The sequence below is a fragment of the Nanorana parkeri genome, unplaced genomic scaffold (assembly GCF_000935625.1).
Source record: "Nanorana parkeri isolate BGI_ZX_2015 unplaced genomic scaffold, ASM93562v1 scaffold1561, whole genome shotgun sequence".
NCBI classification, from domain to species: Eukaryota; Metazoa; Chordata; class Amphibia; order Anura; family Dicroglossidae; genus Nanorana; species Nanorana parkeri.
Window position 1 is genome coordinate 350,274 of NW_017307829.1, and position 13,832 is coordinate 364,105.

The 13,832-nt window shown below is 44.5% G+C and overlaps 1 protein-coding gene across 1 annotated transcript in view; it reads left to right on the forward strand.

Annotated features, from left to right (window-relative positions):
- The first annotated feature begins 2,186 nt into the window (after nucleotides 1-2,186).
- The window catches only part of LOC108798794 (cytochrome P450 2C15-like), a 14,162-nt gene continuing 2,516 nt past the window's right edge, over nucleotides 2,187-13,832 (forward strand). The window contains exons 1-8 of the mRNA XM_018570580.1: nucleotides 2,187-2,369; nucleotides 3,855-4,017; nucleotides 5,015-5,164; nucleotides 5,986-6,146; nucleotides 7,525-7,701; nucleotides 10,184-10,325; nucleotides 10,693-10,877; nucleotides 13,507-13,648. Of these exons, the coding sequence (XP_018426082.1) occupies nucleotides 2,187-2,369; nucleotides 3,855-4,017; nucleotides 5,015-5,164; nucleotides 5,986-6,146; nucleotides 7,525-7,701; nucleotides 10,184-10,325; nucleotides 10,693-10,877; nucleotides 13,507-13,648 (1,303 nt within the window). The remainder of the gene's footprint in view (nucleotides 2,370-3,854; nucleotides 4,018-5,014; nucleotides 5,165-5,985; nucleotides 6,147-7,524; nucleotides 7,702-10,183; nucleotides 10,326-10,692; nucleotides 10,878-13,506; nucleotides 13,649-13,832) is intronic.

Here is a 13,832-nt window from a genome sequence, read left to right on the forward strand (position 1 = left end):
GAAAAACACTTACTGCACATAGCAAGGTCCCTATAAAGGGAACATTATTAAAGGGTGTTGTCTAGAAGTTCAGACCTCTTGCAGGATTTAAAAAAACAAATCTTGTCTAGTTAAAGGAGAACTATGGGGTTAAGGCTTTTCCCCATAGTTCTCCTTAGGGTGACGGGAGGACACAAACTAGCGTCCTCCCGTCACCCTAGGCTCAGTATACCGCGAGCTGTAGCTCGCGGTATACTGAGACGCCGCAGTATACCGTGAGCTGCTGCTCGCGGTATACTGAGATGCCGCAGCTGAAGCGGATCCCGACAATTATGCCGGGATCCGCCTATCTAGAGGCAGAGCCAGCTGTACCCGCCCCCTCCCCCGTCGGGGTAGGGGGGAATCCAGCCCCTCCCCTGTCACGGCAGAGAGCCGTGACTGGATCGAGAGGTGAGCGAACGCCGTTATGTGTTCGCTCACCTCCCGATCTACTGAGCCGACCTGTGACAGTCTCATTGTCACAGGTCGGCTAGAACTATGAGGATGAGTGAAAAGCACCCCCCTCATAGTTCTCCTTTAAATCTGCTCTATCGTTAAAGATCTAAGCAAACTGAACTATCTGTGACCTACCAAATCCTTTGTGACAACTACACTTCCAAATTCTTTGGCTCTGATTATTCATGCCCCAGACATGGAAAACAATTATCCATGTCAGGGGAGAGCCTTGTCTCACCACATGTAGAATATGCATTCTGCAGTCTTAAAACTGCCATTAATGAAAAGTTAAAGTTAAAGTGACACTTTACAAAAGCAGTCCTTTACACTCAAAAACCAAATTCTACGAATGCATCCCTCTATGTATGATGATTAATGGTAACATAGATATGTCAGGTGTAAAATGCTGTGATTGTGAAATACTTACACTTGCAGAGCATTCACTGGAGTTTCAGTTCTCAGGTTTTAATGTCCTGTTTTTTGTAATTGTTTTATATATAGTTAGACATTATGTGAAGATTGCAGTCTCTACTGTATACTGATAAACGCTGATCCCAGTTTGTCTTATGGAAGAAAGGAGGGTTTCTTCCATGCCTCATGGGCTATGAGAATCTTGCAATGCCTCATGGGATTGGTAGTTTCACCACAGCTGGAGGGCCGGAGGTTCCCAACCTCTGCCTTTAAGGGGTCAACAAAAATAGAGTTCTCCACAAGTAGGGCATCCATAGAGGACCCTTTCCTACAAGGTCTACCACTACTCGTACACATCCACACCATACCTTAAAACAGGGGAGGGGAACCTCAGGCCCTCCAGCTGTGGTGAAACTACAAAACCCATGCCTATGGCTGTGAGAATCTTGTAATGCCTCATGGGATTGGTAGTTTCACCATAGATGGAGGGCCGGAGGCTCCCCACCTCTGCCTTTAACGGACCAAAAACTCTAGAGTTCCTACACAACTAGGGTAGCCATAGAGGACCCTTTACTACAAGGTCTAGCACTATTTAACACATCCACTCCAAAAAAGTTACCGAAGAGGACATTCCCATATATGTGTATATTGGTTAAATTTGTACATTGTAAAAACTTAATAATAAAAAAGAGGCCATTCCCTCAAAATTACAGAGAAACGGGGTGGAAAGGAAGTGCAATGCATATGTCATCCTTGAACTTTACCCCATCATATCACTAGTGATTGGTCTAGCAAGTGAGCCAAGGAACATGTCCACTCAGGGTTGTCCCGAGGCTGGGTGACACCCGGCGCGGTAACCGAGTGTCACCCCGCCGAGACGTCACCACGCGCGTGCGCGATGACGTCATCGCTCACGCGCTGCAGTGTTCTGATACCTGCCGGCGGCCATCTTGGTGATGGATGCCGGCAGAAAGAGGAGGGGACAGTCACCCGGCGAGATAAGGTATGCCGCCGGGTCCCCTCCTCTCTCCTGATACTGTCGGGCGTTCGGTCCATGACCGAGCACCCGACTTTTCAGAGGGCGGGTGACACAAAAATGACTGTGAGTCATTTTGGTGTCACCCCTCCAATGGTGTCACCCGGGTGCGGGCCGCACCCCCTGCACCCCCCTTGTGACGCCACTGTGTCCACTATTGTAGCTCATTTCCTGAGTCTCTCTGAGTTCCTTACTTGGCTTTATTTTTGTTTAGTTCAGTTTCTGATTTGTATTTCTATTTCTGTCCCCAGATTTTGCCACAGACATGTATTTTAACGATCAACTTACCGTTGTCCTCTCCGTTGTCACCTTTGTATTTTTGGCAATTTTTGTATTCGGTCGGAAGAAAAAAGTTCATCCAAATTACCCTCCTGGACCACCACGTTTGCCTATCATTGGAAATATGCACATTATCAATGCGAATAAACCCTACATAACTTTTCACGAGGTAAGATCTTGAACTTTCAGGATGTGTGATTAAACTGAACATTGCACAGCAAATGGAAGGTCCGCCCCTGCCCCCCAAAACAAATGGCTTTAAAAAGCTGATTTTGTAAACAAAACAAACACAATATACCCATATAGCACTGCATGGGCCTGATAGGACTTGTATGGCCTTTTAGGCCCATGTACTGCCACATGGGGAGCACCCTTATACCTGGTCACCTCACTCTGTTAGGGTAGGGAGAGCTCAAGCAGTGTGGGGAGGTGATGTGAGATCATGGCTCAGTAAGTATACCTTTCTGGGGTGATGGGATATCAGTAGACACGTCTGTTTGTCCTAAATTATCTTTAACATCCTCCTCCTAAACCTGGTCATACCGATATGAAGTCTAGACTTTTCCTGGACTGGCTTCTCCAGTCCACAGATTTACATAATGCTGCCCTACAACACAGCACGCACTGTTCAAGCAGTTTAATACAGGTCTCCTCCACACCATCACCCAGTGACTAGACAGTGAAAGGATAGACAGCAGACTGATGAGCTCATCTCTCTGCTCTTTCTTCTAATTAACATGCTCCTTGCACTATAGAAAACCGGATTGGCTCATTGTGCTGCTCCTCTTACTTCCACTCTGAGCTCCTCTGTTCAGGGAATGCAAAAGGCTAATAAAAAGTCAAAATAAGGTACCTACAATGTAGGGGTGCCCCGATGCAGATACCAGTATTGGCATCTGTGCCAATACTGGGTATGTTCACAAGTACAGAAGAAAATGCCCCAAAACCAAAAGCCAGTACTGGTCCTTTACATTTTCAAATTGATTTGGCTGCCATAAGGTCCAGCACTTGCTGGGGATTTTGCAGCAGGCTTATGGGGACTTCAGAGTGCCTGTTACAGTGCCGGCCGCACACCTCCTCCTTGTCCTTCCTGGGGAACCCTGACACCCACACCCTCCCGTGAAACCCCGCACAGCCATCTATATTGACACCATTATGAGAAGGGTGTTATCAGGGACTCTTGCCCTGTCCCCCAGTGTACACAAGTAGGGGGCTGTCCCCTGACCATCAGTTTAAAAGCGATGAAAATAAAAGGTGTTCAGAGACCATCATAAAACACCAGTAAATTGGAGATAAAAACAGGTGTCAATATAGGCCGCAGACCACCAGCAGTAAAGGGGCCTGTTAAAAGGGTTGTCAAAATGTCAAGTGAGTCAGGGTTCACTGGAAGGGAGATGTCGTAATTTTGCTATGTGGACCCATAATATGCAGTTATGTCCTTGGCACAGGTGCTTCTGATCTGAACTTGCTCTGTGGCTGGCTGCAACAACATTAACGCAGTACAGTTGCTTGTCACCCAAGTGCTCACCAATGATACAGAGAAGAATGGCTGTTAGGCTATAAAAATTTTACTTTTTAGTGAACGAGCCCTTTGTGCCAATATACACTATGTAGGTCTGACTTTTAAGATTTACAATCACTGTTTTTTTTTCAGCTTGCAGAGAAATACGGCTCAGTGTACAGCCTCCAGATAGGATCTCAGAAGATGGTTGTGCTGTGCGGCTATGAGACGGTGAAAGATGCGCTGGTCAACCATGCCGAGGAGTTTTCTGGAAGACCACATGTGCCGGTTTTTATTGACATGAACATGCAACATGGTATATAGAAGCCTATAGAACATATGCATTGGTCATATGAACACACTTTAGGAGTTGACAAGGTTGCAGATCAAAAAGACCCTCAATTTTCAAAGTGCAGTTCTGGTGCAGTGATAAGACATCCTAGGAGGACACAGATTAGGGAAATTGAGCAGTTTTGATGGACAGTTTAAAAGCCAACTGATGCTTCATTTTTTTTATTACTGTAATGCTGACAGGCTGCATAAACAGTAATAAATGTGGGTAATCAATTGCACTGTAGCACGGGCTAAAATATCCTCTGCTGGCAGCATTCTGGAGGTCAACTGCACTGCTCAGGGAACATAAACTCTGCGCTGATTGAAGCTTTGTGTTGAGCAGCGGTTTGATTTTCAGTGGTCCAACCAGGGCTGGCCTTGGGGCAGCAGGGAGTAGAGGGGCAGCATGGGTGTGGATTTGCTATCTCCTGATGCACAGGACATGGGGGTAGTTGTTTTTGAGGGGGTTGGCTGGTAGGGGTGCGCATTGATGAACCTGACCGTGGGCAGCAGAGAGAGTTAATCCAGCCCTGGGTACAACCAGGGGTGTCCCTACACTTTTTGCCTCCTGAGACAGGGGAAAGTGCTGGTGGTGCACATCACCGGTGAGGAGGGGGAGGGAGGTGGTAAAGAAAGGGGAGTACTGGTGCATGTTGCCAAAGGTGGAAGTTGGAGTTGGGGGGTGCTAGTAGCACATAGTGCCTCTGGCTCTGGCTTGCATCCTGCCAGTTCCTGGCAACCAGTGACACCAGTAATCTAGGTGGGTACCAGCCAGAGTCTCAAAAGTTGCTATGAGCAAACCTCGGACACTCATGCCGGAAAGAGGACGGGAGGCACATTTGCTGCCCCCCCCCCTCACATGACTCAATAAGATGCCACCTGAGGCAACTGCTTCAGCTGGGCTATAAGCAGACGACTTGTAACTTTGGAAATGCCCTTTTGACTGATATAATGTACGTGTTATTTTATTTTCTCTTTAGGTCTTATATTTTCTAATGGTAATCACTGGAAAGCCATGAGACGATTCACTCTTTCCACACTGCGAGATTTCGGAATGGGGAAGAGAACAATAGAAGATAAGATCACTGAAGAGTGCCAAAGTTTGATAAACATTTTCAAATCTTTCAAAGGTGAGTAGTAGTGTAGTGCGGGTGACTGGTCCGAGGCTGCATTTGGCCTGTTTAGATTTTTATTGCGTTTCTTCTGAGTTGCAGATGTTTTTGAGCAGCATTGCTTTTGAATATAAAAGCCAATATTTGGCAATAAAACACCCGTCTACCCAAGTCCATATACTTCACATCAACTGTCCTCATTATTTCTGTAGATTTTCACACCTATTTCTCCTCAGGTTCTTCAGGCCTCTCACTGGAATGGTGAGGCGAGCTAGGGCCATACCTGGTAGACCTGGTGCCCAGCAGGGGGAATAGGTAGGGGGGGGGTGCTTTGGGATTTGGATGCAGTGCTGATCGCCCTACATTACCATCTCATTCACGTGCAGTTCTGCCGCTTATTGTCTGGTTCCCAGGTGTGGGGGGAGTTGAGAACGGCTGTTGTGCTGATTGCTTCAGTTTACCATAGAGGCGACCAGTGGACACGCACGCAGTGCCGCTATATATTGGGTGGTTCCCAGGAGGGGAGAAGTTGAGGGCAGCTGCAGTGCTGATTGCCTCACTTATTGGCTGATGCATGGAGTCTGTGCACCAGCTAATGAAGCATCACATCTTTGACCCTCACATGACCCCTCCCTCTATTCCCCGCATGCAAAGCTAAAAAGTTCTGAGAGATGGCAAGGAACACTTGGGGATGAAGGAGACTTGAGAATTAACTAAATATGTCATTGGGAGAATTTTCTGCCATAACCTGCTCTATCCCTTCATGAAGTAAGCAATTGGTATCCTGTACGTGTAGTGTAGCACTATGCATTCTTATAATATGTTTGCTTGTATACCAGGAAAACCATTTGAAAATACCATGATCATGAATGCTGCTGTGGCCAATATCATTGTGTCCATATTGCTTGGTCATCGATTTGACTATGACGATCTAAAACTTCGGAGGCTTTTGACAATAATCAATGATAATACCAGAATTGCTGGTTCCCCAATGGCTTTGGTAAGGTTACTTTTACTGCAATGTTTTACCATGATAATGTTGGTTCACCTCACCTTGTAATGTAACCCAAGATCCATAAAGCAGGAGCTTTAAGTGTTTTCTCTCTAGCCCCAATTTCTCTTCAAAACACCAGGAGATTTCCAACATTAGCTCAAGATATTAGTCAATTATGTATCACTGGTCCCTCCCTCCTAGATTGCAAGCCCTCATGGGCAGGCCCCTCCTTACCATCTTGTCTTGAATTATATTGTGATTATAATGCCTTCCTTATATTGTAAAATATTGTAAAGCCTAAAGCCCCGTTCACATTGAGCGATTTATCGGCAAATTACCGCGCGATATCGCGCTCCAATGCATTTCAATGGGGCAAAGGGTCCTGCTGTCGCGGGTCGTGTGTCGCTACAGCAGGACCCTTTTTGGAGTGGATTTAGCCGCGATTCAAGCTTGCTCAATGCAAGCTTGAATGCGATATCGCACGGCAAATCTCACGATGTCACGCAATATGCAAATCGCGCGACAAACACGCGATTTGCATATCGCGCAGTGGGAACGGGGCCTTATATTGTAAAACTGTTGGCGCTATATAAATCTTGTATAATGATAACATAGCTTTCTAGGTTACTACCCCCCTCTGCCTTCATTTTGGTTGCCAAAAGTAACCCCACTGGCCAATGAGGAGGTGAGAGGAGGTGGGCCATTTCTTGACCAGAACAAGGGAAGTGCTGCTGTACAGCACCCATACACACTGAATAAGAACAGATACTGAGAGTAATACCCAACATACAGAACAAAAGAAGCATGGCTGTTTAGCATGATCCGGCTAGATGACCAATCGATATTCTGATGTGTATAGAACCTCTGCACAATGACATTCAGTTGGAACAATTAATATGGTCATAAAAGCTGTCCTGCTCACAATGTTCATACCACTGAGAAGCTGGCACTACTTTCTGCTCTCCCCATTGCCCCTTACCTTTCCATTGATTTTTTTTCAAAGCTAAAAAGATAATAATGAATAGCTTGACAAAAGGTAAATTGCCTAACCAGCTTCTGCTGCAATATTCAGCTTGAATCCAGAGATTTCCACGGCGCTACTTCTTTTCTACTGCTAGATGTCCTCAGTCTGATGACCAGCATCAAGCATCAGCATATATCTTGTCAGCACATGATATGACTGTCTCTTTTTACTGCTTCTTCCTCTCCAGTCCAGTATTGTTGGACTCGGACTACAAGATGCTGATTCCAGCTAAAATGTAGGTACTTACACTGCTGCCATTATAAAAGTACATATCCTTCATATATCTTTAATTTGATGAATTCTGTCCACAGCATATGGATCCTTATCATTATCAGGAAATTAATTGTATTCTTCTTTTAGTTGTACAATGCTTTTCCATCTGTGGTTCGATGGCTGCCTGGGAGTCACAGAGAAATGATTCCAAACATGGAGGAAATGCATGCCTTTATCAGAGAAACCTTCACCAATCAGAGGAATCAGCTGGATGTCAATGATCAGAGGAATTTCATTGATGTCTTCCTTGTCAAACAAAAGGAGGTATTTGTCATTTGTTTGCAGAACCTTCTTGCTTCTACATGTTCATTTCCATTAAAGTTGTAAAGGGGACAGACTTAGCTGGCAGTGGTAAGCCATGCATGAGGCAGGGACAGTCCAGTCAGGATTGCAAATTCTTCACTTTTACTCAGCAAAGCAACACAGTTCAATGTAGGAAGACTGTACAGTAAGTCTGTTCTGTCCCAGTTATACGTTGCCCTGTGGCCTGTGTATAGCTCAACATGCGGCTAAACCCTCCTATTCTGCAGTAAGCCAGACTGAGTGAATTGAAGCTTTATTAACAAAACAGGGTGGGGTGAAACTGGTGAGAAAAGAACCGGAAAAATACAATCAATACCGTGTTTCCCCGAAAATAAGACACTGTCTTATATATAACTTCCTCTAACGCTGGCTTTTTGGCACTGCTGATTCTCTCCTTCCTCTCTCGTGGCTCTTCAAGTTGCTCCTTCTGCCTGCCACCACCGGCCCTGGGAATGGTCACAGCTAGGTCTTTATTTTCCCAAAAATAGTACTAGGTCTTATTTTCGTTGTAGGTCTTATTTTCGGGGAAACAGGGTAGAGTTGTAGCGATAACTCCCCGCAAGGAGCCGCTGTTTGCCCGGTCCACATCTAGTCAATCTAGGGGTTGATTTCCAGCTGCGCCCATCCATATCAGCGATGCCTCCAAAAAGAGATTTGGGCTCTTTCCTCCAGACATGTGTTGCAGATGGCAGTGGATTCTTTTCTCCTCAGTCCTAAAGTGGAGGCTGAACTCCCAAACATCTCTTGTTTCCTTCTCTTTGGACAGAGAAGATGTTGGGAGTTAATTAAAGAAAAAGCAGTCTAAGCTGCTGTAATTAGAGAGGTTTTCTCTTTAGAACCATCTTGTGTTCGATTTTGATATGGCAGGTAGGTACGCCTATCATTTCTTAATGCCAGAGGCAGAACAAAGTGCATAGGATAAATCAAACAAAACATCTGCTCATCCATGCAAATAACTAAACATACATACACACATACATACACAGCAATAGGTTGAACTTGATGGACCTGTGTCTTTATTCAACCTCAAATACTATGTAGGTCTTATTTTCGGGGAAACAGGGTAGAGTTGTAGCGATAACTCCCCGCAAGGAGCCGCTGTTTGCCCGGTCCACATCTAGTCAATCTAGGGGTTGATTTCCAGCTGCGCCCATTAGCACTAACTGCCCACTTCAAGTGCCCATAAATTGATGTCCGCTTCAGTAGTATGATGCTAGTTGAACATTTTATTGAACATCTTCTTGGGGAGAGAGGGTATAAGGGTTCTAGGTGTCTAGGGGTAACCATCAGCAGCTCCAGACTCACCGGACCTTGTAAGAGTAGCAATGCAGATCCACAATCCAGGAAAGAAACACCGACCCTGCTCTGAAGTCCACATAGATCCAGGGCACTTCAAGAGCCTGCACTGGTCCTGGTTCTTTTCCTCTTTCCATCTATCCGGCCTCCTCCATGTTGGAGGCCTCAGGGAAACCTCTTCCCTTACTTCAGCCTATGCCCAACCCCAGGCCTCGGCCTAGCCTGGGGGGCAGGCTGAACAGGACCTAGCCCTAATCCATGGCTGGTCCAGGCGAGAGAGAGAGCAAATGGCAGCTCCCACCCATATATGTACACTATCCCAGCAGGCACCACTGACTGTCAGAAGCCCAGTGATTAGCTGCTGTACTGTACACATATTACAGTGTCCACCATTGGCTGTCCCACAATATGACAGAGTCTCACTCCGCCCAGGGAGTAAAGGCAAGGGTAGACACCTGGGATTAACCATATAATCGCCACTATAAATCCAGCCAGGCTGTCTACAGCCCTGGCTATCACTAAATGCATAGTAGTCACATCACAAAAGGTGATGAGCGCTACAGAGTAAACATGTAAATATAGTGTCAGCTCACAAATATTGAGAAAAACAAGTCCATCCATATCAGCGATGCCTCCTAAAAGAGATTTGGGCTCTTTCCTCCAGACATGTGTTGCAGATGGCAGTGGATTCTTTTCTCCTCAGTCCTAAAGTGGAGGCTGAACTCCCAAACATCTCTTGTTTCCTTCTCTTTGGACAGAGAAGATGTTGGGAGTTAATTAAAGAAAAAGCAGTCTAAGCTGCTGTAATTAGAGAGGTTTTCTCTTTAGAACCATCTTGTGTTCGATTTTGATATGGCAGGTAGGTACGCCTATCATTTCTTAATGCCAGAGGCAGAACAAAGTGCATAGGATAAATCAAACAAAACATCTGCTCATCCATGCAAATAACTAAACATACATACACACATACATACACAGCAATAGGTTGAACTTGATGGATTTGTGTCTTTATTCAACCTCAAATACTATGTAACTATATATTTCAGTTCCTGACTAACAAGGTGCCCCCCAAGGGCCCTTGTGCCTGAAATTTAGCCCTGCATGTAAGAGCTAAAGCTTATAATACTTTAAATTGTATGAATTTTAGGAGAAGCAAAATCCAGAGTCATATTTCAATGATACAAGTCTAACAGTTCTGGTGACAGACTTGTTTGCTGCTGGAATGGAGACAACCTCCACTACACTCCGATGGGGCCTCCTACTGATGATGAAATACCCAGAAATACAAAGTAAGTGGTTCCTTTTGTATGTTGTTTCCTCTTCCCAGTAATAAATGCTTAGAGCATGTGACTGGGTTAAAGGTAATGTGTCCATGAGACCTGCCACCTGATCATGAATAGGGAACGTTATTGCTAATAGCGACAGCTCAAGAGCTAACACTTTCCAAGTCAGGAGGGACCGCTTCCATATTTTTATATTGCCAGGTTGCAATTAAAATTAACCATAGGAGACAAGGGAATCCATTCACGGTAGTTACCGGAATGTGGGTTGAAATGGCTTTGTTATCTTTTAACTACAGGAATGTAATGACTGGATATATCTAAAGGAAAAAATAATCCCCCTAAGTAAGCCAATATGTCTTTCTTTCCATACCAGAAAAGGTTCAGAAAGAAATTGAAAAGGTGATCGGTTCCGGAGAGCCTCGCTTTATACACAGAAAAGACATGCCATATACTGATGCCGTTATCCATGAAATCCAAAGGTTTGCCAATATCGTGCCAACAAACGTTCCACATGCCACTACTCAAGATGTGACTTTCAAAGAATTCTTCATACCCAAAGTAAGCAATACGAAATATAAAAGACAATAGTTACCAACTTTTGACCAACTCCAGAAGTCAATTGTTACTCATAAGGAGGTAAAAAAAGAAACAAGGGCATATCCTGCATTAAAGTGATCCAGACTTAAATTCTATAATCAGAAAATGTGCAGTGTGTTGTTAGGTTTGTTGGCTAATATATAGATTTTGGAAGATAAAACATGTCTATCGAATTTGTGTTGCTCCGTGTGACACCTTTTGGGAGATTTCACCTCAATTCCAGTCCTTGTTAAGCTGGAGAAATAATGAAAGCGGTGTCAGGCAACAGGGCAGGCAGGGAGAGATGGTGATAATAACCTGACAGTGGTTTTAACCTTCCTCCTTTTTACTGAAAAATATGTTTTGTTGCAGCACTAAGTGGGTTACTCACAAAAGGGTGAAGAGTTTGGAGAAGGCAGGAGAAGTGAACAATCTAGGACAACATAGCTGAACTGGAAAGTGAGCTGAATGGGAGAATGTTTCCAAATCAGCTATTTTGTCCTAGATTGTTCACTTCTCCTGCCTTCTACAAACTCTTCACCCTTTAGTGAGAAACCCACTTAGTCTTCAGGTTGACTGTTCACAGATCTCTCCCAAAGAGGGAGCTCCATGTCATGGCAGTAATCATTGCTTATATTGTGCAAAAGAGGGACACCTGTCCTGTACATTAAACAGACTCCTGCACCTAGAGAACAGTTTATGGACTGGAGCTTTCTTAAACTCTGGTGCAGCCATTCATTTCTTGTAAAGAAACATACAATCCCTGCTGTGCCTCTGGCTAGTGGCGGCTCTAGAGTTTGCGAGGCCTTAGGCAAAACTTAAACAATAGACGAGTGGATTGACCGAGAAAACGGATGAGCCAAGTTTCTAGGCACAGATCCAAACAGTGTCTGAAATTTTAAACTAGATTGCTAGACTTTGCTAATTATTATGACAAATGTATTAAGGATTACTCCACTGTAATAGCTCCCATCTCCAACCTAACCAAGAAGAGAAACAGTTACAGAATTTGGCCCCCGAAAGCAGTGCAGGCCTTTGTATCTGCCCCATTCTTTGGTTTGCCTCATTTTTTCTGGTTGTGGATGCCACGTCTGTTGGAGTTTGAGTGCTCCATTGCAATGAAACCCTGCTCCTCTAGATTCTTCAACAAAAAGCAGGTGATGCATTATTTTCTGAGGCATGGTGTCAAAGTTTAACCATGGTATTCACCAGAGCCTCCCAGTGATGGAAGGGTGATCCTAGTGGCCTCTGGGTCAATTTGCTGCAATATGTGACAAGGTTGCAGCCCTGAGAATCACACAGCCAAGAGAACAGAATGGTTACAATTGGATACAAATAATGACTCAATAGCTGGCGGAGGTGCAGGCTAAGGTTGAGTCCAGGCATTGAGGCAGTGTCCAGGCAGAGTTTGAGGCAGGCATGGATAACAGGAACATGCGAGGTTGACAACAGGGGCAGGCTATACAGGCAGAGTAAGGAAATGTGGGTCATAAATGAGTTAGACATAACTCACCAATCTCTTGAACAGGGTAGCTGGCAAGGAGTCACAATGTCCACCACCATAAAGGAAGGGGGTTAAATACCCTGTTTGGATTGTGTGCAAGCCCAGGGATGCATGTTAGTGCAATGAACTCTAACGCACATGCTCCAACATATGCATGCTAACACTTACTTATACACGCAACCTGCCATAGCCAAAAGGTCAATAATCCAGCGCATTTGACATGCTACAGACAGGATGGGCCATGTCCCTGGATGTACTTAGAAGTACTGTAACATGGGATCATAGGAATCTTTAATATCTTCAGAGTGTGCAGAGGCTCAATCCCCATCAGACTCACCAAGCTCTGTTTTTTTCCAGGTTTGATTTCACTTTGTCTTCCCCCACAAATACCAACGCCAATGCTCTGTCCTGGTCCTTCTAGGAGGAGGCCCTAGAGCCTGAACCAAACCATATACAGTAATTGATCCATCCTGGATTCTGCCTTTAGCACTAGTCTACCTTAACCAGATTCCAGACATGAAAACCTACAGTATATACACAAAGGTCAACAGTAGGTCCCACAGTAGGGTCACTCCTTTAAGTTGGCTAGCACAAGAGATTGCACAAGACTTTAGCACTTATTGTTTGCAATTACTGGTGGTCCACACTCAAAAAAGATGTCTCTGATTTCTATAACGTCTGTGTTCAGAATAAAATCTTCAGGAGGGCATCTGCTGGGGTCTTACTTGAACAACCTTGGACTGAAACTTCCAAGGCAGATTTGAGTTTTACTGTTGGTGTACATGGCTCTCAGTAATGGCTTAGTATTGATTCTATAATAAATAAGAGACAGTTAAAAGCCTGGGATGGGTGTGTCTGGGATTACAAAATGGTGGGAAGAAATAGTTCTGTAGGTGATCATCAGATTACCTACAAACTGAAAGGGGATCTGGGCTACTAAAGCAATGTATGGACCTGAAAGACTGAAGTAGGAGCAGGTAGCCCATGCTTTCTGAATGCATTTCAGTGCTTAATGTTTAGTCTTGAACACAGTGCATATTAAATACATCCATTAGCTAATAACAACTTGTGATTCAACCAAATGTTTCTCTCATCTATTCTTTGCAGGGAACTCAAGTGATCCCATTACTCTATTCTGTCTTACGAGACAAAAAGCATTTTAAGAAAGCAGAAGAGTTTTACCCTCAACATTTTCTGGACTCAGAAGGAAACCTTGTTAATAATGAAGCTTTTATACCATTTTCTGCAGGTAAGTTAACCAAATGGGGAAACTCTAAATTGCAACAAATATGTCATGGGTCCCTCAATGGATTTGACCAAAACAGGGACAGACCAAGTCAGTAGATGGCACCCAATGAAAACATTACAAATGGAGCTAGATAGTAGTATGTCCATAGCAGCCCTCAAAATTTCCACTCGCCCTCCCCCAAACC